At 46.9% G+C, this 13448-nt stretch overlaps 1 protein-coding gene across 3 annotated transcripts in view; it reads left to right on the top strand.

Moving 5' to 3' along the window:
- The first annotated feature begins 7976 nt into the window (after positions 1 to 7976).
- The window catches only part of DNM2 (dynamin 2), a 779238-nt gene continuing 773766 nt past the window's right edge, over positions 7977 to 13448 (top strand). For all 3 annotated transcript variants that reach the window (XM_078685110.1, XM_078685099.1, XM_078685090.1), the window contains exon 1: positions 7977 to 8328. In XM_078685110.1, coding sequence (XP_078541236.1) covers positions 8168 to 8328 — 161 coding nt within the window. In that variant the 5' untranslated portion in view covers positions 7977 to 8167. The remainder of the gene's footprint in view (positions 8329 to 13448) is intronic.

The following is a 13448-nucleotide window of genomic DNA, read 5'->3' as shown; positions in this document are numbered from 1 at the left end:
TAATCGGCACTCCTAGGGTCCCAGCAGGTCCTGCCTGTTCTTCCAGGACACTGATGAGGTCCACCCTAAGGTCAGCCTGGATCGGGGGGGAGCAATGGCTCTCTTTCATCCTGCATTACTTCCTGTAAACCCTCGGCGGACCGGAGGCCTTTAAAGGCTCTCTTGGCCGGAAGGGCTCAGATGTGAACACTGCCGACCTCTCTGCTGCCGCTTAAAAGGGAGCAGCGAGCCCCGGCCACTTTGGGGCCGTTTGATGCCTGCTGTCTGCCCCTCAGCTATGTGTGGGCCCAGCACTGGCAGACAGAGCACACTGCAGTCTTCTGGCAGGCGGCGGCGGGGATGCAAGGGACGGACGCGGTCGGGCAGAAATGGCTGCCGCAAAGCTCCGACATTTTTGCGATTCGGGGGCGTGTTTTTTGTTGAGTGACGGATGATGTCACGGGTAGAAAGAATGCAAAAAACACGCCCCCGAATCGCAAAAAGACGGTGCTTGATCAGATTGACGCCCCTCTCCTCCAATGGCTGGCCAGCATTTACGAGGCCAGCCAATGGAGAAGAGGGGCGGGTTCAAGCCCCGTACTAAGAATCATTAAATCTCTGACCGAGACTACGCAAGCGCAGCCTACAGTCCTCGACCTAAAAACTAGATACCAGCAAGACAAGGAGCCCTGGTCAAATATTACTGGAGAACAGGGGCAGCAGAGGAAACACCCTAGCCCACCACTGTTGGCAGGAAATAGAAAAACAAGCCAGGCTAAGTAAGTCAGTCTTCTCATTTCTTAAAGAAACTCTTTCCACCCTAAAGCTAGATGCAGCTTGGCTCATGATAACTACCTATTCTGAGTTTAAGCATACAGTCAATAAAGCCATCAAGCAACAATCGCTATTAACAGACAAAGCCGCCTTGGCCGACAAAACACATGCATGGGCGGTGATGTCATCTTATCAACTGTTGAAACCTCAACCACACTTGTCAGAACACTTCTCAAAACAATAAAAGCAGAACTTGACCCTATTGAGACTGGGATCCTTACACGTGAAAGACCTCACCCCAAAATGGATACGGACATGGTTGACCAAGGAATGCCGTCTTTTCGGTCATGGAGATGAGTCATTACTCCACTTATTATGCATCTGTCCAGCGCTTTTAAACACTCGGAAAACTATCCTTTAGGATATACTGAGGAGAGAACAAATAAGGACCTGCAGAGGGGCTGTTATAACATGTCTTGAAGGCTTGTCCATCTAATTGTCTGGCAAGGCAATCAAGTTCTGAAACCTAGCGGCAAAACACGTAGACAAGAACGACCAATGAACTGAACTTGACTATACAGAATGGCCTTGTTCATGTATTTTAAACTCCGCAGTCCACACCCCCTCACACTTGCACTTTATTATACCCCGGAGAAACATGTATGCTTGGGTATAGTTATAATTAAGTTTGCGTCCCTAACAGTGCAGAACTTCACACAGAAATAGTCCTAACAAATGTGTTTATTGCATTTTTAACCTAGAACAATTGGTTGATGCCTCATGTACCAAGGTGGTTCACTCCACCCTTTTATGATTTTAAAGAAATCAAATAAAAGTATATTTAACTAACTAACATTGTCATCTCCTTGACCTCCAGAAGATGTGACCATGTTGTGATTCTTCTTAGGCACAGCCAACTACTGCCCCAGGTATATTTGTGAATTCGCCACCGACTGTGCCCATCTAAGAGAACTAACAAAGCAAGATCTTCTGTTTAAATGGTCATCTGAATGTGACCGAAGTTTCAAGAAAATAAAACATCCAATTGGAAATGCGACTGAAATGGCTTACTTTGATCTGTAATTGTATGCAGCGATTGTGGTAGATGCAAGCCTGGGGGGTTGGGCGCAGTCCTTGCTCAGCGCAATGGACAGTCCAAAGCTCAGAGACGCAATGTGGCCTATGCTAACCGGAGTCTATCTAAGACCGAATGTGCTTATTCTCAACCTGAGAAAGAAAGCTTAGCTGTAGCTTGGGTGTGTGAACACTTCCATGTGCTTCTGTACAAAAAGCATTTCACCCATGTCACGGATCATCAGGCATTGCTCACCATTTTGGAAATCCGAAAGCCAAGATTCCCCCTCGCATCGAGAGGTGGGGGTTGCATCTGCAAGAGTATGATTACACCATTGTGCACAAATCGGGGCAGGATCAAAACCCCGCAGACACCTTTTCACAAGACCTGCTATAGTGTCATAGTACAGCGTCCAAAGAGGCTGAAGCCTTCATCAATTTAATAGCAACGTCAAGTGCAACTGCAGCGTTTTCTATTGAAGAGATTCTGGCAGCTACCAGGATAGACAAAGACATGGTTAAGCCTAAAGAAATCATTGCAATGCAATCATAGAGGAAACATACTCGACCTCTTATAGATGATGTTGAGTACCAGAAATTCAAGAATGCTCTGGAAGAACTTTCTGTTACACATGCTGGCGTCATACTAAGAGGGGCAAGAATAGTTATCCCTGAAAACCTGAGGCAACAAGTTATTGAACTGGCACACAAAGGACACTGTGGTATTGACATAATGAAATGAGCCCTCAAAGATTGAGTGTAGTTCCAGCACCTTGATGAATGAGTTGAAAGGGAACTGAAAGCTTGTCATCTGTGCAACTGTCTGTATCCCAAAATTACTCAGCACTTGCTGAACCTTTCTGATCTTCCTAAGTAGGCCTGGGACAGGATTGCGGTCGACTTCTTCGGACTCCTCAGTAATGGACATCATCTCATGATAGTTGTCAATGAGTAGTCACGTTTTCCTAGGGTGGAAGACTTATCATCAACCACACATGACAAAATCATTGAGAGATTGGATGACATTTTCGCAGCCGGCGGTGTTCCTTCCATTCTCAAGTCTGACAACAGCCCCCCCTTCAATAGCAGAGAGTTCAAAGACTTTCTTATTCGTTTTGACATCAAACATCAGAAAAACACCTCTTTGGCCACATGCAAATGGTGTTGTTGAACAATTTATGAGTACTTTGAAAAGAGTGGTCAACAATGCTGCGCTGGAAGGAATCGACCTCGAGTCAGCTTTACGCCCATCCTTCTGTGCCTACTGTTCCACTCCTCATTCTATGACAGGAGAATGCCCTACAAACTTGTTTTTTGGGCAATCTCTTGTTACGAAGGTTTCACAATGAACCACCTGTTAGTAAATAGACCCTAATGAGATTTGTGTCACTGACACCTCTCCGAAATACAAAATGAAGACTTACACTGATAAGCGCAGATGCGCTTGCGACACAGCCTTCGTGAAAGGAGACCAAGTTCTTGTCTAGCAAAAGCGGACATGTAAGACTGATGCTCCATTTGGCGCTGAAGTTGTGGCAAGCAAAAGATATATGGTAACCGCCAAATGACCTAGAAAATTCTAAATCAGTGACCTGCCACATTTTAAGCATTTGCCTCGATTTTCGTCTGCTCCATAGCTCATTAATGAGGCAAGTACATCTGAGTGGCCCTGTCAAGCATCCAACTCTTCTCCAGAGAGGCCAGATGAAGGAGCCCCTGCTCTATCTCATACACCTAGATGTGGAAGACTGGTGCGGGCACCTTGATGACTCATCGAGGAGTTATAATGTCTATATAGTTGTTCGCAATTTTTTTAACAAAGGGGGGGATGTGTGTACAAGGCCCCTAGTGGTCCTTAGCGGACCCCTTACAAGGATCCCGTAACCTGTTGAGTGTGGCTAGATGTGGTTAATAAAGTATGTGACACAGTGCATTCAGTTAATGGTTTCATGTGGAAGAATAAAGATGTGCAAACCAGAGCTTGTTGTGTGACGTGGTCTGTTACATACTACCGGGCTGGGGAAGATGCTACAGTAGCGGTAAAGTTCTGCTGCTTCAAGTAGTTTTCAGGTGTTTGAAAGTCATTTATACACCATTAGTTTAAAGGAAATTTTAAACGGACATAATAACTGCATTGTTGATCTTAAGTTTAAGTTTCATCACTCATATCACACCTCGGTTACTATACTGTGCATAGGCACACTAGAAATATGGAAACTTCACAAACAGGCAAATTGAAACTTGTGAGCTCTGTCACTTTCCAAATGAAGGTGAATTGAGAGGTATAAGTTTGCTCCACAAATCTATCAAAACACAGTTAAACGGTGCTACTTGAACACAAAATTAATTTGTGTTCCTGCCAATCCTTTCTACATGTCAAAAGCACGTCAATGGGTACCCAAAATTAATGAGAAGGTAACTTCCCAATTTCCAATGTTTAGGTCGAGCCTAGATGTGCAATCAATGCTAGGCATTGATTGCTGTCTGCTCGACGACTATTGTCACCCGTTTCTGGGAATGTAGACACGAGTCGGACGCGCGCTTTTTCAGTCTCAGTTTTGACCGCGGGAGCGCGCTGCTGGCTGCTTGTTGTGTGTGCGGTGTCAGTTTCGCTTTCATCAGTTTCGTTTTCATCATTATTTCCAAGGCTGCCTTGGAAATAACACGCTCGCTTTAAGCATTATTTCCAAGGCTGGCTTTCAATTAAGATGCTCCCTTTTATAATTATTTCCAAGGCTCACCTCCACTCCCACAATGCATCCCGGGCGCTGCTGGAATTCCAGACAGAATGAGTTCAAGTTCCCCCGGTGAGATCACCGCGTCTGTGAGCCATCGCACCCCCTGCCACGGGAGGAGAGGGGGAGGGGGTCACTTAGAAACCGTTTACATCCAGTAAATTGAACAGAGCGCTCTGCACAAGGGGAGCGCATGGGCGACCGCCGCCCACAAACGCATGTGCCTGCCTGAGGTGGGGAGGCAGGAACATCCACGCTGACAAAGGGGGCCCTCCCAGCCGCCCCGGGCACAAGGTATCTTCACTGGCTGGGCCACGAGGAGACCACCCCTCGAGCCAGCAGTCCTGCCGGGAGAGGAACGGGTCCATTGCGCAGCGCCGTATGGATGAGGGACGCACGTTGTCTCCCATCATAATATCCCACATAACTACGTTTTCCCCACACACACACACTCGTGGAGTCCCCCGCCCTTACTTCAGGAGGTTCTGCAGCCTCTTGCTGAAGTCTCTTCTCACCAGGACCGTAGACATCTTCCGGACAGCAGCTGGGCGCTCGCTCCGGCCGGGACCTCTGCTCCAGGTGGTCTGCCCTGCAACCCTCTCCTCACAGCCTCCCGCCGGCTGGCTCCTTCCTCTCTCAGATTCAGGGAGTTGCCCGCCACCGAACAGCCAGTACTGTGCAGGCGCGATTCAGCTGCTCCATGGCCTGTGAAGACTACACCTCCCAGCGTTAGCCTGCACTGAAGTAGCGAGGTGATGGCTGCGCACCGTTACCACGGAAACAAAGACACGTCGGTGGCCCCACCTCCCATCACAGAACGCACGGTGTACCTGGAAACAGAAGAGATGTTTCCGGTAAGTCATCAAATCGTATCACCCAATCAAGAGTTAACGGCCACTTCGGTCCAAATGGCTACCCAAGCATTTCTAAGGCACACACGGGTAAGTGTGGTGGTCCCTTCCGAAGTTACTGAACGTCCCCCATACAAAGTGGTCTTTAGCTAAGGCTGCACCTCTATATTTGCCCTCACAGTGTTATCTTACCCATCTACATAATCCGACCACCACGTTCTAAATTGCATATATGTTTACCCAATCAAATGTGACAGTTTTGCCTCGAAGTGCGTACACTGATTCAGGAATTATCTCCGTCGTAAGATTACAAGACTCGACCTCCCAGTTCATTTGCTGGTTTGCCCAGCTCTGCTAACAGTTACCCTCCTGGCGACTTGCATCCACCCTGCCCTTCTAGAACTAGGATGCAGACATGTGACCGCCAGAACCGCACCACCACCTGCTCTACCATACAGAGTACACGCACACAGCGCTGCTAGTTCACCTCCGTGCTGTACACTTTGTACCTCTGCTCTCACAGTACAAGGTCATGCACACACAGCTCTGCCAGTGCACCTCGGTGTCGCCCAGAGCACTCAGTAACTTGGGCACAAGGGCACACAAACGCTGCTTTGCCAAAGTATCTCAATGACACTCAGCAAACATGACCTTCCAGGACTAGGAGACACTGCTCTGCCAGGCCACCGAGCTTCCGCTCTACTGAGACAGACAGACACACACACACAGCTCTAACAACACACTCACACTCGCACACGCAGACACACACACAGCTCTGACAATGCCCACTCACTCTTGCACACGCAGATACACACACAGCTCTGACAACGCGCACGCACTCTCCCAAACAAACACACACACCGCTCTGACAACGCGCTCTTGCACACGCAGACACGCAGTCCCTCACCCTCACACCGTCTCACCCTCACCCTCACACATCCCCCTCACACACCCGCTCACCATGACACCCCCTCACCCTCTCACCCCCACCCTCACACCCAGTCACAACTCCACACCCTGACAACCCCATACACTCACCCTCACCCTCACACACCCTCACCCACACACCCTCACTCTCACACACCCTCACCCTCACACCCCCCACCCTCTAAAATAGCATAGCAAAACAAAACATAGCATAGAATAGAGCATCTCTCCGAACCACCACAGCATCCCTCAGGGGCACCACAACATCACTATGCGCTACCACAGCATCACTGAACGCCACTGCATCACTCGTTGGCCATCACATCACTCAGCGCCACCACAGCATCAATTTGTGCAACCATTCAACAACACCTAGTTCAAATATGTTCTCTCAATGTTTCAAGCTTTATTACAAATGTAACAAAAATATGTTAATATTTCACTTCTGTTCTTGGATTTTCGTCACAATAAAATACACTAAACATAATCTTCACAAAAGTTATTTACAAAACTTTAAGCTATTGCCATTATAAATTACTATAACGTTTATTTAAGTATTAATTATTGAATACAAATTAAAAGCTATTGTTATTTGTAATATCAATACATGTAAGTCACGTAAATTTAACACATATTGCATTACAACTGCTATAGGTGTCACATTTGCGAAAGTTATAACTATTGGCATTGTAAATGACAAAGCTATTAATCCCGCTTAGGTTAGTCCTACCTCTCCGCCCCCTGGCACCCTCTCTGCCTCCCTATTCGTTGACTGCTCTGTCAACAAGTGCTGTTTACCCTCCCATTGGGCAGACATTGCTGTCATTCATATTCGATGCCGATGGGACGGGATTTAACCGGTGAGGGGAATGGGTCACCCGTCAAAGGAGGCATGCTCGTTATTGGTCAGCATCATGTGTCAGTCAGGGTAAGAAGGCGGTCCAGATCGAAATGTTTGGACACTTTTCATTGTTTTCAAAATATTCCAAGCTATGAGCTAAAATAAGGCTCACTAAAAAATTTGGGGCGTGTTGTATTTTCAAAAACAAAACATAAATAAAAAATGTGTCATTTACAATACCAATAGCTCAAACTTTCCTAATGCGAGACCTATTGCATTGCAAATGCTTGTTTTGTTTCTGTGGCAAAGTGCACCAGCTAGGATTGTTTAACGTCCATGTGCCTTCTTTTTTCAAAGCAGGGTTGAATGATGATATTAGAATTACACGCTAATCTAGACATAAAATAATTTAAAAAAATCCTAAATGTAGGAAGTGAACGTGTGTTTGAATCAGTTGGTCCTTCGTCTATGCTGTCCAACACAAAATCACGTGAGCGATAACTAAAACTCTGGGCCAATACTAGCATTGTGCAATGACGCCTACAAGGAAGCGATCTGGACCGCCTTCTTACCCTGACTGACACATCATGCTGACCAATAACGAGCATGCCTCCTTTGACGGGTGACCCATTCCCCTCGCCAGTTAAATCCCGTCCCATCGGCCTCGAATATGAATGACAGCAATGTCTGTCCAATGGGAGGGTAAATAGCACTTGTTGACAGAGCAGTCAACGAATAGGGAAGCAGAGATGGTGCCAGGGGGCGGAGAGGTAGGACTAACCTAAGGAGCGGCAGTTTTTTTTATTTATTTATTTATTTTCCGGGAGCTGTATCAGTGGAAGGGGCAGAGTGGAACAGTTGCCGGCCTGGAATTAAAGAAACACAGACAGTAAAAGGGACACCGGCGCATCAAGGTCCGTTGACGTCACGGGTTTGCAGGGGGCGTGTGACGTCACGCGGGACCTGCCGCCTCAGCTGCCGCCGCCATGGGGAACCGCGGGATGGAGGAGCTGATCCCGTTGGTGAATAGGCTGCAGGATGCCTTCAGTTCCCTGGGCCAGTCCTGCAACCTAGACCTGCCACAGATCGCCGTGGTGGGCGGGCAGAGCGCCGGCAAGAGCTCAGTTCTCGAGAACTTCGTGGGCAGGTGAGTACGCATGTGCCACGCTGGCTGCGCTGTCCTCTACCCCGTGCATTGGCCTGCGCAGCGCTTTCGGAGCACCTGGGGACGTGAATAGTGGGTGGTAGTGGAACAGCTGAGCAAGACACTTAATGACCCCCAGTTAGTATAGCACTGGCCTACGTTGTTTCCTTAGCTGCTCTTTGTGAATTTAGGCTGAGGAACACCCCACCCTAGCAGATGATCTTGGTGAAGATGATCAGTTTTCGAAGATATATAAGTGCTTTTGCATTGTCACCTCTAAGTACAGACGGGGAAGCGGTTGTCACCTTCCAATTCAAAAACTAAGTTCACGCAGTTGGCGTACAGTTTCTAAAAGGCAATGAATGGAGCCAATTGCATTGTTTACGTGACTCTTGAAAAGTGTGAAAAAAATGATAACCCGGCGACGAACCCCAAGCCCCTTTTATGAAAGGCCTATTGGGTATAGTGACACGAAACAAGAGATGCTTCTGGAGGAGTGACGTAATATTCACCATTGAATGGTGAAGTGCTACGTCGGGAGCACTTGACTGATAAAGTGGTACTGTGTTGGGGGCCCATTTAATGGAGTGACGCTCTGTACAGGAGCCACGCGGCTCGAAGGACCATAACAAGAGCCCAGCCGGAGTTATAGTTGGCACTTAATTGAGTGGTATTTATTAGCAGTGATAATTTCCAGACATTAGCTCATTCAATCATGCCCTATTTTCCAGACATTAGCTCATTCAATCATGCCCTCTCCCATACCCCCTAACGACCATTCTATTGGTGATTCAAGGGTAAATCTGTTGTCCTGTAGCCATATGTGACCTAGGTTGTTACTTTAGGTGGAGCAATATTAAAGTCTACTAAAATGTAGACAAGAGCTTTTTGTACAGCACACTTCCTGATCTCACATATTTCAATCACTCTGAAACATAATGATAAAGGAAAAGGAGGCACAATGATGTAAGATAACTGACTTGGCTCATACAATTTGGTCAAGGAGGTAGCCGGAATTGATCCCAAGTTTCCTGGTTGTGCATTCAAACCACTAGAATGCTATCATTTTCTACCCACCATGAGGGAGGGAGTTGTGTCTTATGCCGAAACCAGGAGAGGGCGCCGCAGACTCCTCACAATACTAAATTCAGACATCAATTATATGTGCAAGTTGCTTGCGACTAGACTGGAAGGGTTAATTTAAAAGTTAGTACATGAAGATCAATGCAGCTTTATGTCGGCACACAGTATTGCACACAATTTGCAAAGGCTTACTCGTGCTCTACAAGACCATCGATAACCACCAGGAACTGGCCCTGATCTCCCAGATTAAAAAAAAAATCAAAAAAATCCAGTGGTATTATAGAGTGGGCTTACGTAATGGCAGTTCTGAAGGGTCTGGGATTGGGGCCTGTGTTCTGCTGCTGGGTGTGTCTTCTGTAAACTGGCTTCATGGTCCGCATTAGATTTGGAGGTGACCTCTCCGAGCCATGGAGAGAGGGACTAGACAGGGTTGCCCCCTGTCACCCTTGCTATTCGCTCTCGCAATAAGACCCCTGACCTTAATGTTATGTGGGGAGCTGGAGCAGTGAGGAATCCGTGTAGGGGCACCTTGCATGTTATCTCCCTCTGCGCGGATGACACACTCATTTATGTCCACACCTGGGAACAATCAGTGCCAGTCTTGATGTGCTTGCTCTTGGCTTTTGGACAGGTGTCCAGGCTCCGTAATGTCAATGTCCGTAAATGGCTGTTGTTTCCGCTCGAGAACTTGATTGGGGCGCCTTTGGCCCAGCTGTTGGATCTGGGCCTCCAATGGGAGACTGAGGGGTTTCAGTCCATCTGCGTCACTATTGCTCACACTATGGTTGCATTTAATCCCCTGAATGTAGACTATCTACTGGAGAGGCTGGAAGCCTCTTTGGCTTTCTGGACTAGACTCCCTTGATCAGTTATGGGCAGGGCAGCTGTGGCAAAGATGGTCTTCCTTCCTCTGTGTTTTTATTTAGTCCAGTGCTCGCTTTTCCACTTAGGCCGCATTTCTTCCGTAAATTGGATAGCCTTCTCAATAAGCTTGTGCGGGCGGGGAAGCGCAGTAGAGTGGTGTTATGGGCAGGGCAGCGGTGGCAAAGATGGTCTTCCTTCCTCGGTGTTTTTATTTAGTCCAGTGCTCGCTTTTCCACTTAGGCCGCATTTCTTCCGTAAATTGGATAGCCTTCTCAATAAGCTTGTGCGGGCGGGGAGGCGCAGTAGAGTGGTGTTATCAGTTCTTAAACGCTATATTGAAGATGGGGGACTTGCCCTCCCAGACTTACGTGTTTATTATTACACAGCCACTCTGCGGAATGCGACAAGGTGATTGACCGACTCCAACAACAGGGAAAAATCACTGTATGCGGGAATGCTGGATGGGAATACCCTGGTGCGTTTATTGATGAGAAGGGTTCGCGCCGAACATCTAGTTCCCTACTTGGTGCAAAAGACAGCAATGGTGTGGAAGATTGTTGTCAGAAGGTTTGCATAGAGCCCCCTTTGACAGGGAGCTCAACATGGGTGATTTGGCACTCTTCCGTGTGATCGACAAAGATATGTCTATGGAACAGTGGAGGCTGCACAGTAGCTGGTGACTTGTACCCGGGGGAGGCTTTTATCACCTTTCAGGAAGCACAGGAGAAGTTTGGGTTGGGACTGGGTCGCTTTCTCTATTATGCCAAATTGGATCATACTGCAAGAGAGATATGTGCTGGGTTCCCAGCAGCGCCTCACTCCTTCCGAGTGCACAGTCCCTGTTTTATGGCGCAGTGCAGGTGGATGCAGAGGGTGTTGCGTGTGGGGCCGGGGATTTGGGGGAGACTATCAAGGATTTCGACTGGTCCCACACTTGCGAGTTGTTGAGGCGGGTGTCCTGTAACCACAGGTTCAAGTTACTGCTTTTTAATTTCTTGCATGGCACCTACGCGGCTTCTATGCAGATCAACAAAATTGACCCCCATGAGAGGAGCAAGTTTTGCGCATTGTGGGGAGCTAGGAGCTTCTTTCTTACATTTAGCCTCCTCCTGTGTGGTGGAATGCAGGGTTTCTGGAGCTATGTGGTACCAACCAAAGTAAGGGCAACATATATTGAAATCCCCCTCACCCTGATGGCTTGCCTTCTAGGAGTGGGGAGCGAGACCCAAGGGTCCTAAGATCCCCTACAAGCTTGCCCAGCTTGAATTACTATTAGCGACAATGAGAATAGCCATTGGCTAGATGGGTAGCAGGCTGCCACAGACTGACTCTTGGCTGAGGGACCTCTGTGAATGGGTTGCAGTGGAGGAGACTCGTATGCACCTCACTCGTATGGACAAGAGGGCTGAGGACGCGATCATGAATTGGAGGCTGTTTCTTAATAAATGTAACTAAGAAAGCGATGATAGCTCAAGCGATGACATGGTAAATTAGATGTGAGGATTCTGTGCATTCTTTGCTATCTAGTAATATATATGTTGACTAAGTGTGATGGCATATGTCTGTACTTCTTGAGTAAATGGTTTTATGTTTTGGACTCCTCATTCTGCTATTGCCATTGGATGTCTTATGCCTCCTGTGACTCACACAACATAGTAATGTTTTATTATTCGTGACCCTGCTTGGATAAACAGAAATGGTATTTCCGTTGATTTGTATCCTGCCTTTTGCTGCTTGATTTTTAGGTCTCATGTCTAGCGGTGCACTGTGCAGCAGTGCTCGTGCAGCGCGAGACATTTAGTGAGTGAAAGATGGGGAATCTAAGCTGACCTAGGAATCGCACACGCTTGTGCGTGTACGATTCCTAGTGTGCTACGCGATTGGCCATTGCGCGCATCTTTTAATAAAAGACTGCACGCAATTGGCCAAAGGCGGCGCGTTGCTCCGACCACGGCCTATTGGTGTCTATTTCGCGCTTGGTGCGCGTAATAGACACCAATAGGCATTATCATTTGCAATACCAATAGGTCAAAGGTTTTTTTCCACGAGCTTACACCACCACAAAATAATGGTGCTTGGGGATGTGGGGCGGCAAAACACTTTTGTTCGCAATATGTAACTTTTTTATTTTCCCAGGTGTGGCTTTTCATCACCATTTCTGGCTTAAAAGCGTCTCTTGTGCGGTCTTTGAAATCTGTGCAGCTTCAGCCGCTTTGACGGTGCTGGTTACATCGGCTTTCCAAGGGCTTAATTTGACATAAAAGAGGTGCTGGGGCTCTTATTAGGCGTTCGCTTTAGGCAGCAGTTTTCTATAAAATGTTTTTGTGTTAGCCTGTCCAACAAAAAGAGAACAAAACCTTTATTTTTGTGGAGGACATGTTGTTTAAAGGCAAAACACAACATCAATCAGCACTTGTGTTGTACAACTTACGAGAAAATTAAAACTGTCCTTTTTTCCACGAGCTGTTAAAGCACTGATTTTATTAGAAATCAAAATGTTAGTTCGAGCCTGGGCAGTGCATGCGCTGCTGAGAGGCATTCAGTATTGGAGTATGACTTTGAAGCACCGACCACTTTCTTCCCATATTTTTAATTGGCTGGTGTCATTGGCCTTTGTAAACGCTGGCTTCCGAGTCGTTATTAGGCTTGTTAGTCCCTCCTTGTTACAGCTTTGTCTGCTTTTGTAACCTCCCATGGCGACTGACCCTTTTATTTCTTTTGCAACACAGTATGTCTCATTTAGTCTTTAAGCACTATTTTCCTTAATGATTTTCTCCTACTGTAGACATGCTTTCCTTACATTCAGAGGGCCATACACGCTTTCACTTTCAAGTAGCCACGGACAATGTCGGCCGCTACTTTGAAGTGAAATAGCTCTCACATTTACAAGAGTTTGAGCTATTGCATTTGTAAATGACAATACCGTAAACTCTCATAAATGCGAGACCTATTGCATTGCAAATGCTTGTTATGTTTTGTTTTTGTGAGAAACTCAATAAAACTAAAGTTAAAAAAACAAACACATTATGTTGAAACAAGACTTTTTCAAAAATGGTGATTGATGTTAAAGGAAGGGCTTCGGAGACAACCTAAAAAGGCTTGATTCATTTTTAGATCAAAGTTTCAAGAGTACCTCGAGCTGAACCAGAGATGGGCATCTGGCTTGAGTCCTCAGT

The sequence above is a fragment of the Lissotriton helveticus genome, chromosome 1_1 (genome assembly GCF_964261635.1).
Source record: "Lissotriton helveticus chromosome 1_1, aLisHel1.1, whole genome shotgun sequence".
NCBI lineage: Eukaryota > Metazoa > Chordata > Amphibia > Caudata > Salamandridae > Lissotriton > Lissotriton helveticus.
The sequence above is the reverse complement of the archived record's forward strand: the minus strand, read 5'-3'. Positions and strand labels throughout refer to the sequence as shown.